This window comes from Mastigoproctus giganteus, chromosome 12, assembly GCF_048544385.1.
Source record: "Mastigoproctus giganteus isolate SK-2022 chromosome 12, ASM4854438v1, whole genome shotgun sequence".
Lineage (NCBI taxonomy): Eukaryota > Metazoa > Arthropoda > Arachnida > Uropygi > Thelyphonidae > Mastigoproctus > Mastigoproctus giganteus.
Window position 1 is genome coordinate 141,748,446 of NC_143586.1, and position 18,387 is coordinate 141,766,832.

The window sequence follows — 18,387 nt, forward strand, 5'->3', positions numbered from 1 at the left end:
AGACAAAACGACGGCTCAAGGATCGTCTGGGGGAGCATGCAAATGCTATAAAAACCGCCGATTACAATAAGTCTGCTGTGGCCGAACATTTTTGGGAGAAGCAGCATCAAATTTCCCCAGAGGATGCGGTTATCATGGATCGAGCGCATGGGTTCTGGAACCGTAAATGGCTCGAGAGCCTACGAATCTGTTCATCCGACCACAATATTATGAATAGGGACAGAGGTATGCGTATGCATCCTCTGTTTGAAACTATTATCCTAAGTACGGATGAACGGTTTTGCTTAACACGTTCCCGAGCTATTTCCGCTTCCAGTTCAGACCATGCGCCGACTGCACCACGTGTATAGGTACCGTGAGCCTGTTATATATGGACGTGCTGCAGGAAGTTTTGTTACTGCTGAGGAAGGGAGCGCAAGCTTCCGAAAGCTCCAGAGATTTTTATCGTTTTTATCGCTTTTAATCCGGTTTATTTTAGTGTATTTTATCTCAAGGATTTTATCACAGTTTTAATGTTTTTACATGTATATTTAATATAATAGCAGTTTTTGTAAATATTTATTTTATTTTAATATGTAAATAAATATTTTAGTTACAGTAAATACTTATTCTTATGGTTGGTGTGAGCTGATTTAATACTAAAATATGAATTTTCCCAACGTCAGAGGCCTTTTTCAGGATATTTTCTACTTGATCCAAGCTAGGATTCGAACCCGCAAACTTTGGGTTGCGAGGCAGGCACTTTACCCACCCGACTAGCCCGGTCGGAATGGTAATACTATAGCAAATCTTGATCATTCTTGTTATTTTCAGAGATTATGTTCCTGGAATTCCTCGTGTATAACATAACCCTATTATTGCATGTTTTTGTTCTACACAGTGATTTCTAGGAACGCAATGTTGGATACGTCAATAGTGGAGACAATGGTGGTCATAATGTTTTCGCTCACCTGTGAGTTATGTATATTTTGTGGTAGTATACGTGCTCAAACCGGCAACATGCTTACTTGTGCACGTACTCGAAGCTGTCACACATTCTACTCTACGTGTGTGCATTGCGTGGTACAGTAATACATCAGTTAACGACGTATATGTGTTCCAGAATTTAGTTCTTTACAAGAAACTTCGTCATTGTTCAAAATAAATTTATTTGAAATGAAAATCATATATCATATTAAGAAATACAGTAGAAAAAAAAAAAAAACTTTGCAAAATTTAAGTAAAACAGTTAACTCAAAATCTCTTAGGAAAAATAACACACTGAACCACACTATTGCTCACTTGAATGCGGCTTCAAAAATACATCTAGGGTCGACTGTCCTGCCTTTTTCTTACGATTCGGTAGCATCTCGCCATAAAAATTTAAAATTTATCATTTAAAACAGATCTATTCAATATGCAGCTTCGCCCAAAATCGGGTGACCATCAATTTCTGATAAGACATCTAAGGCATTTCATTTAAACAATAAGACAAAATTTATTCGTTAACTCTTCGCCATCTCCTGAACTGTTTACTTGATGTTCCGTTAACCCTTGGAGTTCCTCATTTGTATTAGTGTCTCACCGTCGCTTTTCAGTAAATCCTGAACTTCAGCTAGGTTTATTTCTTCAAAGCCTACTGCTTGTGCCATTAGAACAACCTTTGTGCTAACTGCAAGAATTTCACATTCTACTCCATCACGTTCTTTAACAACATTGGGTCAAACTTGTCACCAAACAACACTAATATACTGACAGGACCGGATTTTAATGTTTCTAGGCCCTGGGCACTGTTATTCTGAAAAATGGTAAAAGAGAAGGAAAATATTTCTTATAATAAATTATACCGTATTAACACACCGACTGCGAATTACATCTTTCGATTCTTCTGTTCAAAACAGTTAGTATTTTAGCATTAGCATTAGTAGAGGCATATGATGCAAGAAAGCTCATGCAGCATCAGCCAAAAAAAAAAAAAAAAAAAAAAAAACCCACTCCCATTTCACCCCCTCCATTCGTTCCAAATACCTGTCCAGCTCAGCCCTTAAATTTCTTTAGGCTATCAACTTTCACAACAAAAGATGGGAGTCTGTTCCACCAATCAACTACCCGCTGGCAAAAGGCAAACTTCCGCACATCTATCCTACAACTGTCTTTTCTCAACTTGAATTTATGCCTCTCAGGTGATTATTCTGAGCAAGAAGAAGAGTCCCATCAGAATTGAGCATGCTCAAACCATTCAAGGCTTTATACACCTCAATCAGATCACCTCACAGGTACCTAGTCTCCAGACACTTTAATATGCAAAATTTAAACCTTTCTTCGTAAGAGCAACTCTTCGTCCCATTCACTAATCTTGTTGCGCTGCTCTGTACTCGTTCCAACAGCTCCACATCCTTCTTGAAATGAGGCCTCTAGACTTGTATACGGTACTCAAGGTGTGGCTTGACCATTGGCTTATTCAAGGATAATCACCTCCTTATCCCTGCTAGAAAAATTCCTATATATCATTGACAAGACACCATTAGCTACCCTTGCAGCCCGTCTGCACTGCTCAGAAAACTTCATATCTGCCTGAACAATTACCCCCAGGTCCTTTTCATTCTCTACCACTGTGAGTGCAGTACCACACAGTTGATACGTTACTCTGGGGTTACTGCTTCCCATATGTAGTACTTTACATTTGTCAATGTTAAACTTCATTTGCCACCTCTCAGCCCATATGCTCAACTTTTCTAGACCCTGTTGCAGCAGCATACTGTCATCAGTGTCCTTTACAACCCTGCCAACCTTCGTATCGTCTGCAAACTTGGACATTAAGCTTGATATACCATCACCAATATCATTTATAAATACAGAAAACAACAATGGACCCAACACTGAACCCTGAGGGACTCCACTAATAACATTAGTCCACGAAGAGCACTGTACATTGCTTACCACTCTCTGTCTTCTCCCACTCAACCATCTCTTTATCCATAGCAGCAATTTGCCTCCAATGCTACACTGCTCCAATTTGTGCAGCAGTCTTCCATGTGCCACAGTATCAAAAGCCTTTCTAAGATCCAAATATATGATATCAAAGTTATTCCCTCCATCCAGTTCCTTTGTGACCACATCATGGTATCCAATCAAATTGGTCAGACAAGACTTCCCCTTAACAAAACCCTGCTGTGTCCGAGCTATAACTGAAGTCTTGTCTAGATGATCCTGCAGTCCTTCTTTAACCAGTGCCTCCATTAAGTGCCTCCCTGAAAAAAAAAGTTAAACCAACAGGTCTATAATAACTTGTGTCGCCCTTTGATTCTCCTTTGTGAATTGGGGTAACATTTGCACATCTCCAGTCCATGGGTACTCCCTTGAGTCCAAGGAAGCTCTTATAATTATGACGAAGGGTTTGCTTACTTCCTTTGCTGCCTCCTTTAATATAACTGGATAGATCTCATCCACCCCAGGTGGCATTTTTATGTTTATCTTCAACAATTTTTCCTCCGCTTTCCTCTCAGTTATTACAACATCATCTAGCTCACTGCCAGAGTTTAATTCACCTCTGGCGTTCCCCTCCCTGAATAACTCCTCATGTGTGAATGTAGATGCAAAATACTTATTTGTTTGTTAGCCATCTGTGCAGGATCAGGATCAGTTGTACTCACAAATATGTATATGTGAGTTGTATATATTAAGAGAGCGGTAGTAAATAGTGGAATAAGTTTGTGGTGTTACATTTTAAGAAAATAGTGGAATTTTTAAAGAAGACTGTGAGCTGTATTTCAGTTTTTCATATTCTGATCCTAGAATAATTTTTTGTGTTAACTGTGTTTGCGGTGATTTAAAATATCTGACGGATATATCTGAAAACACGAATCTGGTTATGAAAAAAGAAAGAAGAAATAGAAAAATCTTTGGATAAAATGAAAAATTCAATGCTGAAATATATAAATGTTCCAAACCACACTTGCAATGAGCTTACTCTTTCTCTATCTGAAGATTTCAGTGATGACATTCAAATGCCTACCTGTAGACCTACCGGCGAAGCAACAAATAAAGGTCAAGTTGATATAGAAATAGAATCAGACCAGATAGATTCCGTAATTGCAAATAAGGATGAATCAGAGCCTGTGATACCTGAGTACCCAAAAAAAACATCAGTTACTGTTTCACTATCAGATTTCAGTAGTGATCCAGCTAATTGGAAAATAAACGCTGATCTCATTCATCACATTGCCCAAAATGTGTCGTCTCAGAATTTAGAGTGCAATTTCAAATCAACACCTAAAAACTTTAAAGTAAGATATGCAAGAAAAGAATTGTTTTATAGGAAAATGGTGAGGTCGTTAAAACAGACTGGCTAATTATCTCAGAATCTACTGGAAAAGTGTATTGTTATGTGTGTATGTTATTTAAAGACGAACTTAATGAGATATGTAATCAATTTCAAACTGGATTCGACGACTGGAAAAATGCACATGCGAGAATCACAACGCATGAAAAATCAAAAGAGCATTTCACTTCTTTTTCTATTATGTTACAGTTCCAAATGTTACCCGAATTAACACAAAATTAGAAATCGAGAAGTAAAAAGTAACTGAAGTTTTAAGAAGAATAGTTGCAGTAGTAAAAATTTTTGGCAGAAAGACATATAGCTTTTCATGGTGATAATGAGCAACACAATAATCCTAACAATGGCAACTTCCTCAAGTGTATTGATTTTCTATCTGAGTTTGATCCTTTTTTTAAAAGAGCATATAAGAAATTATGGAAATCCAGGAAGTGGAAATGTTTCGTAGCTGTCTTCAACCATATATGAAGAATTTATCAATTTATTGGGGTCAAAAGTGTTAGCACACATCACATCTGTAATTAAAGTAGCCAAATATTACGGCATCAGCCTAAATTCAACTTCTGATATAAGTCACACAGATCAGGTGTCGGCCATTATTTGTTTTGTACCAAAAGACGGCGAAGTACATGAGCATTTCTTGATGTTTGTTCTATTGAAAAGCATGATGCAAAATATCTTTTTGACACGGTAGCGTCTGTTCTTGATAAACATGGAATAGATGTAGCAAATTGCAGATCTCAGTCATATAACAACGCTGCTTATATGAGTGGGATGTATTCTGGAGTCCAAGCTAGATTCAAGGAAGCCAACAAACTAGCAGTATGGGTTCCGTGTGCTTCACACATTCCTAAATCAATAGGGATCACATCTGCGGAAAGCTGTTTGGCTGCCATTAATTGTTTCAGGATTTTACAGTCACTCTACACATTCTTTGCAGCCTCGCCACAAAGATGGTCTAAATTGAGTACGATGGAAACTCGGTCAAAAATCTATCAGACACAAGATGGTCATCACGTAACGATGCTACGAGATCATCAGTGGCGCGTTCTTCATGGGGCCTAAGGCAAAATGGAATTTGGGGGCCCCATCTAAAGAAAAAACTAATAAAGAACATTTTAGATTTCACTTTATTGTGACAACAAAACAAACAAATTATATAACATAACAACTAAATAAAATTTCATCAAAATCGGTAAACTATTTTTGAAAAATACGTAATTTTCAAATTAATCTTCAAATAAAGTTCATTGACCCTGGAAGGTAGAAAGTTCAGCTTCCGTTAAAAATCACTTAAAAATATTAGCAAAAAACAACAATGAGTTTTTGAAACAGTGATTTTGGACCCCCCATCTGATCGGGCCCGTAGGCTGTTTGTTTGTTTGTTATTTGGTTTTTAGGAGCATTAGCAACTAAGGCCATATTGCTCCGGGGATATGCGGTGGTCATACCCTGACCGTTCCGCATCCTCCGTATTTGGTGGTGACGGGCTCGAACTCCTGTCTAATCAAGAAGCGTGTGCTATGCACTGCTGATCCTTCTCACCTGGCTACGGAGGTGCCTAGGACCGTAGGCAGATGTCTTATTTGCTTATAGGATAATGCGCCACTGGAGATCGTTGAAAAAAAAAATTATAGTAAAATTTGTGCAGCACTCGTTGATATCTCAGAATGCGAAGAACAAAAACCGACAGTGGTTCATGAAACAAAAGCTTTGATAAATAAACTGAACAGGTTAGAAATAGCATTAATGACTGTCATTTTGGAAGGTTTTCTATAAAACATAGATAGAGTGAATTCAAGAACCTGGAATTGAGTTATGCATAATTGTGAAATTGTATGATGCTCTTCTGGATTATTTGATTGATGTTCGAGATGTAGACAAATTTGATGATTTTGAAAAAAATGGCAAAAGAATTCGTTCGAAACTCTGATTACAAACAATATGAACACCGAAAGCGGAAAAAGAAGAAACTGTTTGATGAAACACTAGAGGAATTAGTACCAGCAGAACTAAGGGCAAAAGATACATTTCGAATTCAAGTTGGTTTTTTTATCGTATTGTAGACGTACTAGTCACAGAAATAACAAAACGACATGCTGCGTACAGTACATTGCATGATACCTTCAGTTTTCTTATAGATGAATCCATGTTAAAAGAAGAAATTCGATCCAAAGCACACAGCATTAGTCAACACCTACTCGTCCAATTTAGAAGTAGACTTCGTTGATGAATTGCTATTGTTTTCGGCACTATACAAGGACAAAACGTCTGTGGAAGAATTAATAAACACACAAATAAAAGAAACTGATTACTAGTTTCCCAAATGTACACATAGCTTTAAGAATTTACCTATCCATAATTTGATCGAATGTTGAAGGAGAGCACTCATTTTCGAAACTTAGCAGATCAAGAACTGTGTACACTAAACTGTGAGCCAAGGTCGCTTATCGTTGTTGCCACTTCTATGTATCGAGAACGATATTACTCATCGTATGGACTTCAAGGACGTTATTAAAGAGAAATGTTACAAGTAATCTAGATATTGTAAATTTTGTTTCTTTTTTAATTTTAAGTATAATGTTGAAGTTTTATAGTTGCATTATTTTTAAGTCCAAAAATCTTTTCCTTCCTTCGTAGGCCCCAGGCACAGTGCCTAATGGGAAATCCAGCCCTGGATACTGAACTGTCTGTCACTTCTTCCTAGGCCTCTTTGATATTGCTGATTGCTTTCACAATGTTATAATTTTCCAGAAATCTTTGATCGACAGTTGTTGACCATCATTAGCCTCAAGCAACTGACTAAAAGTGCATCTTCGATATATAGGCTGCTATAACGCCCTGGTCTATTGGTTGTAGCAGCGAAGTTGTGTTTGATAGGAGACACATCACTTAGATAGGAATACATGTTAGAAGCGATCCAAAGTTTGAAGGATGCCCTGGAGCATCGTGCAGTAGCCTTTGGCTCGAAATTATTTCGTTCGAAATAATGTTGGACAACAGGACAAATAATTGTCAAACCAATCGATAAACAAGTCTTTTGTTACCCAGGCTTTTCTGTTCGATTTCCATATTACTGCCAAATTAGGTTTCGACAATTTTAGAAATTTAGAAATTTTAGTTTAAATGTCCCTAGATATATTTGCGCCCAACAGCAGTGCTAATCGGTCTTTGGCTGCTTTAAACTCCGAAGCTCTTTTCATCTTGGGAGATGAAAGTTTTAGAATCATATGCCACTAACCCAAGCGGTGAGTGGGATACAGGCGAAGCATTTTTTCCAAGTTTTTTTATAATGCTACTACGTGTGCCTATTAATTTAGTACGCGGTAAGGTCACTACAATTTTGCACAGAATTATTAACTTTAATTCCTAAATTAAAATGTTGCCCAATTAACTGCTTTTTTTCTCAATGGGGGAGTTGTTCATCTCTTCAGTTTAACCAAAAAATCGTTTGTGTGCTTCTGAAACTCTGAAACTTAACTTTTCTTCCCCCTGATTTTATTGATTATATTTGGGAAAAAAAAAAAAAAAACATGATGGTTGTAATTAAGGTAACACAAAACTGCCCTCATATTCTAGCATTTTTACATATATGGAGTGTTTTTGTAAAAGAATACATTTTGCATACAGCTGTTGTGTGTGTTTTTTTTAAGTTATTATTTCTAAATTTCAAACATCAGCTGCTTTTTTCTCAACCAGAAAGTTGTTCCCTGCACTCAGTTTAGCCTAAAAACATTATTGGTGTACTTCTGAAACAAAGGTAAATTAAGGAGAATACTTCTTTCAATTTTAGATTCAGATTAAAAAAGTTCAACCCAAATATGACAAAAAAGCAGGGGGGGGGGTAAACAAAAATAGCCTAAACCTAAAAATAAGCAAGATGGACCATGGTGCTTGAAACACTCCATATAATAACTACATCTCCAAAATTTGGTGGTATGTAAAAAATTATTTGTAAAAAATATCACAAGAACAATGCAAATTTTGAAAATTTCTGTAAATATGATATTTATTTAAAATGCATTCTTTAAAAATCATACATTATATTATAAAGTTGCTGTGTAATGGTAAAACTTGTTAAATAATTTTAATGAATCTTCTTCATTAATAAATAATAATAAAATAAAAGTTAAACTTCTGTATATGTATATTAATATAATGTAATATCAGAATAAACAGACATATTTTGATAGTAAACAAGAGAGTGGTAATTAATGGACACTGCTCTTCATGGACTAATGTTATTATGGAGTCCCCCAGGGTTCAGTGTTGAATCCATTGTTGTTTTCTGTATTCATTAATGATATTAATGATTATTATTATTATTATTATTATTATGAGCCATATGGTGCAAGGCAGCCTGAGGCTTATGCTGCACCAGCCAAAAAAAATTTCTGAGTCACCCTGAGAGAGAGAGAGAGAGAGACAAAAGTATAAGGGAATCACCAAGAAAAAGAAGAATGATGATATCCAGCTCAGGACCCTGGGTGTGCCAAGCCCATACTCACCAGATGTGAGCCCCTGGGGTTAAATGATGGTATATCAGGCTTAATGTCCAAGTTTGCAGACGATACAAAAGTCGGCAGGGTTGTTAATGACAGTACACTGCTGCAATAGGATCTAGAAAAGTTGAGCAGATGGGCTGAGAAGTGACAACTGAAGTTTAACATTGACAAATGTAAAGTCCTGCATATTATTATTATTACTAGCTTTATGGTGCAAGGAAGCCTGAGGCTTATGCTGCACCAGCCAAAAAAATTCCCGAGCTACCCTAAGAGAGAGAGAGAGTCAAAAGGGAATCACCAAGAAAGAGAAGAATGATGATATCCAGCTCAGAACCCTGGGTGTGCCAAGCCCATACTCACCAGATGGAAGCAGTAACCCCCAGAGTAACATATGAACTGTGTGGTACTGCACTGACAGTGGTAGAGAGTGAAAAGGACCTGGGGGTAATTGTGCAGGCAAATGTGAAGTTTTCTGAGCAGTGCAGACGGTCTGCAAGAGTAACTCATGGTGTCTTGAAAATGATATACAGGAATTTTTCTAGCAGGGATAAGGAGGTGATTATCTCCCTGTATAAGGCAATGGTTAGGCCACACCTTCAGTACTGTATACAGGTTGGAGACCTCATTTTAAGAAGGATGTGGTGCTGTTGGAACGAGTACAGAGAAGGGCAACAAGGTTGTTATGTAGTTTCGAGATCAGCATTTTAAAAATGATTAGCATTAGCATTAGTAGAGGCATGTGATGCAAGAAAGCAAGCTTATGCAGCATCAGCCAAAAAAAAAAAAAAAACTGCTCCCATTTCACCCCTCTGTTTGTTCGAAAATCGTCCAAGTTTGCAGACGATACGAAGGTTGGCAGGGTTGTTAATGACACTAATGACAGTACACTGCTGCAACTGCAACAGGATCTAGAAATGTTGAGCAGATGGGTTGAGAGGTGGCAAATGAAGGGAAGCAGTAACCCCAGAGTAACGTATCAACTCTGTGGTACTACACTGACAGTGGTAGAGAACGATAAGGACCTGGGGATAATTGTGCAGGCTGATATGAAGTTTTCTGAGCAGTGCAGACGGTCTGCAAGAGTAGCTCATGGTGTCTTGAAAATGATATACAGGAATTTTTCTAGCAGGGATAAGGAGGTGATTATCCCCCTGTATAAGGCAATGGTTAGGCCACACCTTGAATACTGTACACAGGTTGGAAACCTCATTTTAAGAAGGATGTGGAGCTGTTGGAACGAGTACAGAGAAGGGCAACAAGATTGTTATGTAAGGTATGTTAGTGTCTAACGTCTCCTGGGTTTTTTTCTCCCATCTCCGCGGGTATACATTGTATCGGGCCAGAGATTTGAAGTATGTGGGGGTCATGTGCTGTATATTGTGTTGTGCCCTTTGTTCCTCCGGTCTATTAGCCGCTGAGCCCCTAGTGGGACCCGACGTTACCACACCGTGCCACGGGGAGGCTCACCGGGTGCACCACTGATGCTAGAGTACTCTGGCGGGTTCTGCCACCTACTTTACGTAGTTCCGAGATCAGCCTTTTAAAAAATGATTAGCATTAGCATTAGTAGAGGCATGTGATGCAAGAAAGCAAGCTTATTCAGCATCAGCCAAAAAAAAAAAAAAAAATCACTCCCATTTCACCCCTCTGTTTGTTCGAAAATTATCCAAGTTTGCAGATGATACGAAGGTTGGCAGGGTTGTTAATGACACTAATGACAGTACGCTGCTGCAACAGGATCTAGAAAAGTTGAGCAGATGAGTTGAGAGGTGGCAAATGAAGTTTAACATTGACAAATGTTAAGTATTACATATAAAGTAAAAAGTAAAGTGCAGCCATTATCAACCCACTGCAGGGTGGAAGCCTCCTCAACAATTCATGCTGAGGGAAATGGACCATAATCTGCCACGCTGGTCCAGTGCGGGTTGGCAGATCGACCGTATTCAGCAGTCAGGGGCTTGAACCCCGGTCTACTCAAAGAGCGTGTGCTACTGCACTCCCGCTCCTGCCCACTCGGCTACGGAGGCCGTCTAACATATGGGAAGCAGTAACCCCAGAGTGGATAGGTAGAGAACGAAAAGGACCTGGCTTTATCAGACCTGGCAGGCTGATATGAAGTTTTCTGAGCAGTGCAGATGGTCTGCAAGAGTAGCTCATGGTGTCTTGTCAATTATATACAGGAATTTTTCCAACAGGGATAAGGAGGTGATTATCCCCTTGAATAAACCAATGGTCAAGCCACACCTTGAGTATTGTATATAGGTCTGGAGGCCTCATTTTAAGAAGGATGTGGAGCTGTTGGAACGAGTACAGAGGAGGGCAACAAGATTAGTGAATGGAACGAAGGGTTGCTTTTACGAAGAAAGGCTTAAGTTTTGCATATTAAAGTGTCTGCAGACTAGGTACCTGCGAGGTGATCTGATTGAAGTGTATAAAGCCTTGAATGGTTTGAGAATGCTCAGTGCTGATGGGATTCTTCCTCTTGCTCAGAATAAACACTTGAGAGGGCATAAATTCAAATTGAGGAAGGACAGTTGTAGGATGGATGTGCAGAAATTTGCCTTTAGCCAGCAGGTGGTTGATTGCTGGAACAAACTTCCATCTGTCGCTGTAGAAGTTGATAGCTTAAATAGATTCAAGGCAGAACTAGACAAACGTTTGGAGCGAGTGGATAGGTGAAATTAGAAGATTTGGGCATTTTTTTTTTTGGCTGATGCTATATAAGCTTGCTTTCTTGCATCGCACCTTTGCTAATGCTAATTCCTTATTGAAAAAATGCAAAAGAAACTGACATATATCTGTTTTTACACATTTGAGAGTTATTTTGGAAATATCAAATGCAATAAATATGCCCTTTCCGGTGTTACATACCCTTGAACACGTTGAATGAAATTCAGCATAACTCTGTTTTTTTTGTTTTTTTTTTTGGTAGTTGTTGGCGCATCGGCATCTGTGGCCATAATGCACCTCCCAAGGTTTTTGCAGTACTGTGATCCAAACCCGAGCCGGGATTGGAACCCGCGACCTTTGGGTTGCTAGGCAGGTACTTTACCCACCCGGCTAGCCCGGTCGGCTCATAACTCTGTAGTGCACTTCATTTATTCCTAGTATTTCTTCATGAATATTCAGCTTAAGCTCTTGAGCTATCTTTATAAATAGGTTATGTGCCATATGGCCATCAAAACAAGCTGACCATGGTACATCTTACCGACTGTGTTACATCATTGAATCTTACTCATTGAGAACCATTGTTTCAGTGCTGGGCCTATTGTTGTTTTTAATATTTATTAACGATATTGATGAAGGTATATCGATTAATGTCTAAGTTTGCTTAGATATGTCGTTAACAACCAAGTAGGATTGTTGGCCACAGTAATAAGAATGAACTACTGCAATAAGATCTCAGAAAATTGAGTCGATGGGCTGAGAAATGGCGGCCAAAGTTTAGCATTGACAAATGCAACATATTGCATTACTCAGGTAGCAGTAATTCCTGAGTGACTTAACAACTCTGCGGTACTACACTCAAAGTGGTGGAGAAAGAAAAATATCTGGTAATTGTGCAGTCAGATGTGAAGTTCTCTGAATAACATAGACAGACTGCCAGGGACAACTCATGAGCAGGGCCAGCCCCAAAATTTGTAGTGTGCTGTTCAAGAATTACTTGTGGGGTCCTGTGAAAAACTTATACGGGGTGTTTTTGTAATAGCGATTTTTAAATTTTAAATTAAAAAAATTTTTTTTTAATATTATATAAATCAAGTTGGTTTACACTGTTATTAAAGATATTTATATCATGTAAATTATTGCATAAAAGTTTTTTTGTCTTTATAAATATTAATTTATATATGTTAATTTATATTTATTTATAATATATGGATGTGCAGAAGTTTGCCTTTAGCCAGCAAGTGGTTGATTGCTGGAACAAACTTCCATCTGTCGTAGAAGTTGATAGCTTAAATAGATTTAAGAGGTGAAATTAGAAGATTTGTGGGGTTTTTTTTGGCTAATGCTGCATAAGCTTGCTGTCTTGCATCATATGCCTCTACTAATGCTAATAAGAACAGCAAATTGTGGTAAGGAATAAAAAAAGTATTTTAAAATATTACACATTTTAGTATTTATAATATCACTTTAGTAAATGATAAAATACAATAATAATGACTTGTTATTCTTTATAGCGATTTTAATATTTTACAAAACACAGGGCCTTTGCAACCCTATATGCTGCCAATAAGCAAAATCAAATTTGCCACCCACAATATTTGGATTAAAAATTAAAATAATTATTATTAATTTATTGAAAATTATTAATAATTATTTATTATTAATTTTCAATAAATAACAAATAAGTTTCACATGTTATATTTTTCATTATAAAAATTACTTACCTTGAAAAAGAAAAGAATTGCAACATATCTCACATGTAATATAATGAAACAACAAACAAAAATAATAAAATTATTCTGAAATTCTGGAAATAAACTTTAAATTCTAAATCACACTAAAAGGGTGTTTTTTTCCCCCAGGAAAAATAAATTAAAATGGAAAAAAAAATTTCCCATTTTAATTTCTTCATCATATTTTAACCATACAGATTAGGAAGTAAGTTTCGTGATATTTATAAGCAATGCTAAAAAATTGAAATCATATAGAGAATTGAAACTATAAGCATATGCTAACAAAAAAGTTTCACATTGTTATATTTTTCATTATAAAAATTACTTACCTTGAGAAAAAACTGAAATATGTGGTATAAACAAACTATTTTGTAATTGTGAAATATAAATGAGAAACACAGTTTCCAGATAATAAGAAAATTAATGTAAGTCTGCAATTTCACGTACAGTACTATATTAATTTCAAATGAATTATTTGCCATGTTCAATACTGGTTAACATTGACCAATTACATGACCAGTATGACTTTTGGGTATGTGGGACAGGCAGTTGGATAAGTTTTATCAATACGGCTACGTTGCAGAATGGTAAACCCATTGACTCATGCTTACCAGCAGCGGCGCTAATTGCCTCAATTGCCTGAAGGCCAGAGGTGCTAACAATGCGTTTCCAGTTAAGTCTCATAATCTGTTCGTTATATGAAAATTTTCTTCATTCTACGGAAACTATTTTAAATGTTCGATAGCAAACAAAATATACACATTGAGAATGAAATATATTCTCAGAGTAATTTTCAAATCGACTCACACAAGTGCTCTTGAAGTGACAATAATTGGTGTAACTAGACATTTAGACAGCAGTAGGCTTGTTGATAGAAATGCAGAAAAGACCAGATGATGTTATTATTGAGACCATTTGTGCACTGGGCCCTGCTCAGCAGAACTGGGTGCAGGGCCCTGTTCGACAGAACCGGTTCAACATGCTTGTGGCCAGCACTGCTCATGCGGTTATGATGTACAAGAAATTTGTGAACATTGATAAGGAGGTCATTAACCTATTGTACAAGGCCATACCTTGACTATTGTGTACAGGTCTGGAGGCCTCACTTTAGGAAGGATGTAGATCTGCTGGAATGGGTTCAGAGAAGACAACCAGATTGTTGAAGGGAACAAAAGAGTGCTCTTACCAAGAAAGGCTTCAGTTCTGTAAATTGCTGTGTCTGGAGAATAGGCACCTGCATGGTGATCTGATTGACATGTTTAAGGCCTTGAATGGGTTGAGGAAGCTGAATGTGAATGGTCTCCCTTGCTGAGACTATCCCCTGTGAGGAGCATAAATTTAAGTTAAGGAAGGATGGTTACAGGATTGATATGCAGAAGCTTGTCTTTAGCCATCAGGTGGTTGATTGTTGGAACAGACTTTCGTCTGTTGCTGTGAAAGTGGATTGATTAAATAAATTCAAGGAACAACTTGATAAATTCTTGGAGGGTATGGGTGGGTGATAAGTGTGGCTTTTTTTTTTTTTTTTTTCTTTGCTGATGCAATATAAGCTTGCTTTCTTGCATCATTTGCCACTACCACTGCTGCTAAACTCGCATCTTTTGGGAATATTTATAGTGTGGCTGGTGACTGTCCATTACAGCTGTGACAGTTTTAAAATTGGCTAGCCGTCACTCATTGATGGAAGGTGCATTATGAACACAAAAATACTATTATGAACATGGTCGATGGAGGGTGCATTATGAACAAAAATGCCAGAGAATTGCACTGCACAGCAGTAGATTTACTTTCAAAAAGCCCTTGTACACCTGAAATGTGATATTCCATGCTCTAACTCTCACCAGTGAACTGAATTTCCTGTTGCACAGTCTCACTGAGAACAGAGATTTCTTCTGCACATGCAGAGGAGAAAAACACTAATGAAACAAGTCAGTTGTTTTCAGTGAACCCTATGTCTAATTCAAAGTAGAGCCTCCAGGTCTCTTTGCCACTGTATATGTCTTTGTATGTTTGTGTGTGTGTAGGTATATAAATAAATAGGTAAGTAATATGAGAGGATGATGACATATATGAATATACCAGTTTATATGCATGCTGTCTTTCAGCGTCTCGCCCTTGTGCAGGAACTGAATTTCGGTGTGCTGATGGAAGTTGCATATCATCGTCATGGAGATGTGATCATGATGTTGACTGCCAAGATGGTTCTGATGAAGAAGAATGCAGTAAGTATATGTAATCTTATTATTTAAAAATTGTAAGTTTGTGTCTGCCCAATCATATATTATTTGTTATTATGTGTTACTGGCATACAGGGTATGTATCTTAATTGTGCAGATATATAAGGAATTATTAATTCACTTCTATACACTTAGTAAGGCTACAGGATGCATTTGATGCATCCTGTGAAAGACTCCATTCTGCATTCCTTGATATAATCAAGGAACACAGAATGAAGTCCTTCACATATAATCATCCCACACAGTTTTCTTCTCTGCCACTAATCTCATCAGTTCCTCTAACATCCATTTAGGTCCAAACCTGGAACAGTATCTCTTTGTTGGTATAAAAATTTTAAAAGCTTTTAGGTTTACTTCTTTGAACACTTCCAATTTGCTTTTGCTAAAGTCACCTGGTGCTGTGCCTGAAAAGAAGTTTAAAAATGACTAAAACTATAGTAATCACTTTTATGAAAACAAAATCCTTTCCATATAGTATGAGTTAGTGCCTCAGTACACTATGATTACCTCTGCTTAATAGTTCCTTAAGGAACTAAAATTGTTAACACGCAATGATTCTCTGTGGATAATAAGATCAGTGTTATTATTATTTTTATAATTTGCCATATGGTGCAAGGAAGCCTGAGGCTTTTGCTGCACCAGCAAAAAAAAAAACAAAAAAATACCCTGAGAAAGAAAGAGAGAAAAACAAGAGTCAGAAGTACAAGGGAATCACCAAGAAAGAGAGAAGAATGATGATATCCTGCTCAGGACCCTGGGTGTGCCAAGCCCATGGCGGGTTTATGGCAGGAAACTTGCCAGGAAAATGGACAACAGCTTCCTAGCCTTTCATATATAGCCGATGCATTGTGTAAAACTTTTGCTGAAGTCCAGCAGCATCAGCATACAACCCTGACATTTCAAATAATTAAAAATGCCACAGAACATTCACTTTCAAATAGTTAATTCCCATTTAATTTCGAACTGTTCTTCTCCTTCAATATAACCAACCTCTTCAACATTCTAAACTTTTGCATGCCTTTAAAACAGTTATGTCATGGTGCAACAGCTTGATGACAAAACTTTGTGCTTTCGCCTGTTTTTTACAACTGAATAATTTCCCAACAAACATTTATTGAACTCCTTGGTATCAATCCACTGTTTTGGTGTTCTGAAGCTTGGGAAGGATTCTACCAATCCACATATCTATGGACCAGTTTTTCTCTCTTCCTGCAGAGAGAAAAATTGGCAAGAACCTTATAAAAATAATCCACAGCCGACTCATCTGGGTCATTGAGTGACAGCATCTAAAATGAGTTATAGTCAACATTGCTTTTGTCAAAGGTGGAGTTGAGCTAGTGTCCATGAACCACACCACTTAGCTTTTGTCAAAACAGGTATTCCTCAGTATGGTCAAGGCTGAATTTGCCACTCATATAATGCCATTATTAAAATGACCATCTTGTAATGGTTTCCATAGATCACAGATATAGAGGAAGCATTCAGTAGTACCTGATAGCATGCAGTACTTAGCGATTTTCATTCACTTGGTCTGTGGGGAAACTTAATCTATGTTTGGGAAGAATTTTCTCGAAAGTCGTTCCTTTTAGGAGGAAGAGTTTCCACAAGGATCAGTATTGAGTGCCTCTCCTTTTTCCCTTAGAACACAGTCAAGGCTTACCTTTATGCCAATGACGTGTCTCTCTCTTTCTCTCTCTCTCTCTCTGTGTGCCCCCCTCCACCATTCCCAAAACAAAATATCCATTGATTGGTAGCTTTAAATATCCCTGAATAAAGTTGCAATGTTATATTCAGAGATATATTCCTTGATGTTATCATCTTTCACATCAGAAAACAGTTATTATTCACTTTTGTTGACAACACAAACTTTGTGTGGACCCTGAACTTCAAAATTTTAATCTCTCCAGGCTGGTCACTAATAACATCAGATTTCTAGGATTAATCTTTGACAGCAAGTTAAATTTCTTAGATCATATTAAACATATACTTAATTTCTGTCTCAAAAAAGTTAAACATCCCCAGTTTTATCTGCCTTAGTTTGGGAAGTAGTTGTACCTTCCTGCTTCAGTTATATAGGACATTGATTAGCTCCAGTCTAGATTATGGAGTTTCCATCTATGGTATTTGATGCCTTCAGAACATCACCAGCATAGTCTCCACATTGATGATCACAAGCACCAATGATTCTCAGTAGGAAAGCTTTGTTATTTAAGTATGCAGTTAAAATGCAGAGTTGTGCCTTGCATTCCATTCAGCCTGCCTATTTTACCCACCATGAGAAAATTTGTGCAGATATAATCTGATAGTAAAACCAACAGGTGTCTTCATCTTCTTGAACTGATACAGGGTCGGAATATTTCCATCCATGACATACAAGAGGTAGCAGCTTATGCGACCATCATTGGTTCCTCCTCCTCAACTGACCTGTGACACTTACAGTATCTGTGCCAATGGAGAAAGAACATATTATTGACATCTAATGTAAAACAAGCCCATGAAATTCACATTCAGAAATATGTTGATTTTACATCATTATATCCTGATTCAACTCTTGGAGTACCCTCAATGTTTTCCTCCTCTACTCTCATTTCAGTGTGTCTTCCACCTGAATGCAGTTGCTTTTCTGATATACTAGATGCAATTAAATTGGCTTTAGGAAAATCTTGATTCTGGCTTTCTTTAAAATATGTTCTTTACACTGTGACTCTCTGTGTTCACCCTGTTATATCAAATAAGGAGAACTGAATTGAATTGCAAATTGAAGAATGCCCTCAACTGGTCACCTTTTTGAATCTCAGGATATTCTGAATGGGATATGAACTGACTGTTAAAGCTGCAAAAAATCTAACCACCTTAGATTTAACCATTGCTCCTGTTGCAATCTCAGACTATTTGGGGGAAATGATAGACTTATCATTCACACAGCA

At 37.4% G+C, this 18,387-nt stretch overlaps 1 protein-coding gene across 1 annotated transcript in view; it reads left to right on the top strand.

Moving 5' to 3' along the window:
- Positions 1 to 18,387, top strand: part of Lrp4 (LDL receptor related protein 4) — a 904,868-nt gene that overhangs the window by 356,326 nt on the left and 530,155 nt on the right. Inside the window, exon 5 of the mRNA XM_090386734.1 lies at positions 15,329 to 15,445. Coding sequence (XP_090242860.1) covers positions 15,329 to 15,445 — 117 coding nt within the window. The remainder of the gene's footprint in view (positions 1 to 15,328; positions 15,446 to 18,387) is intronic.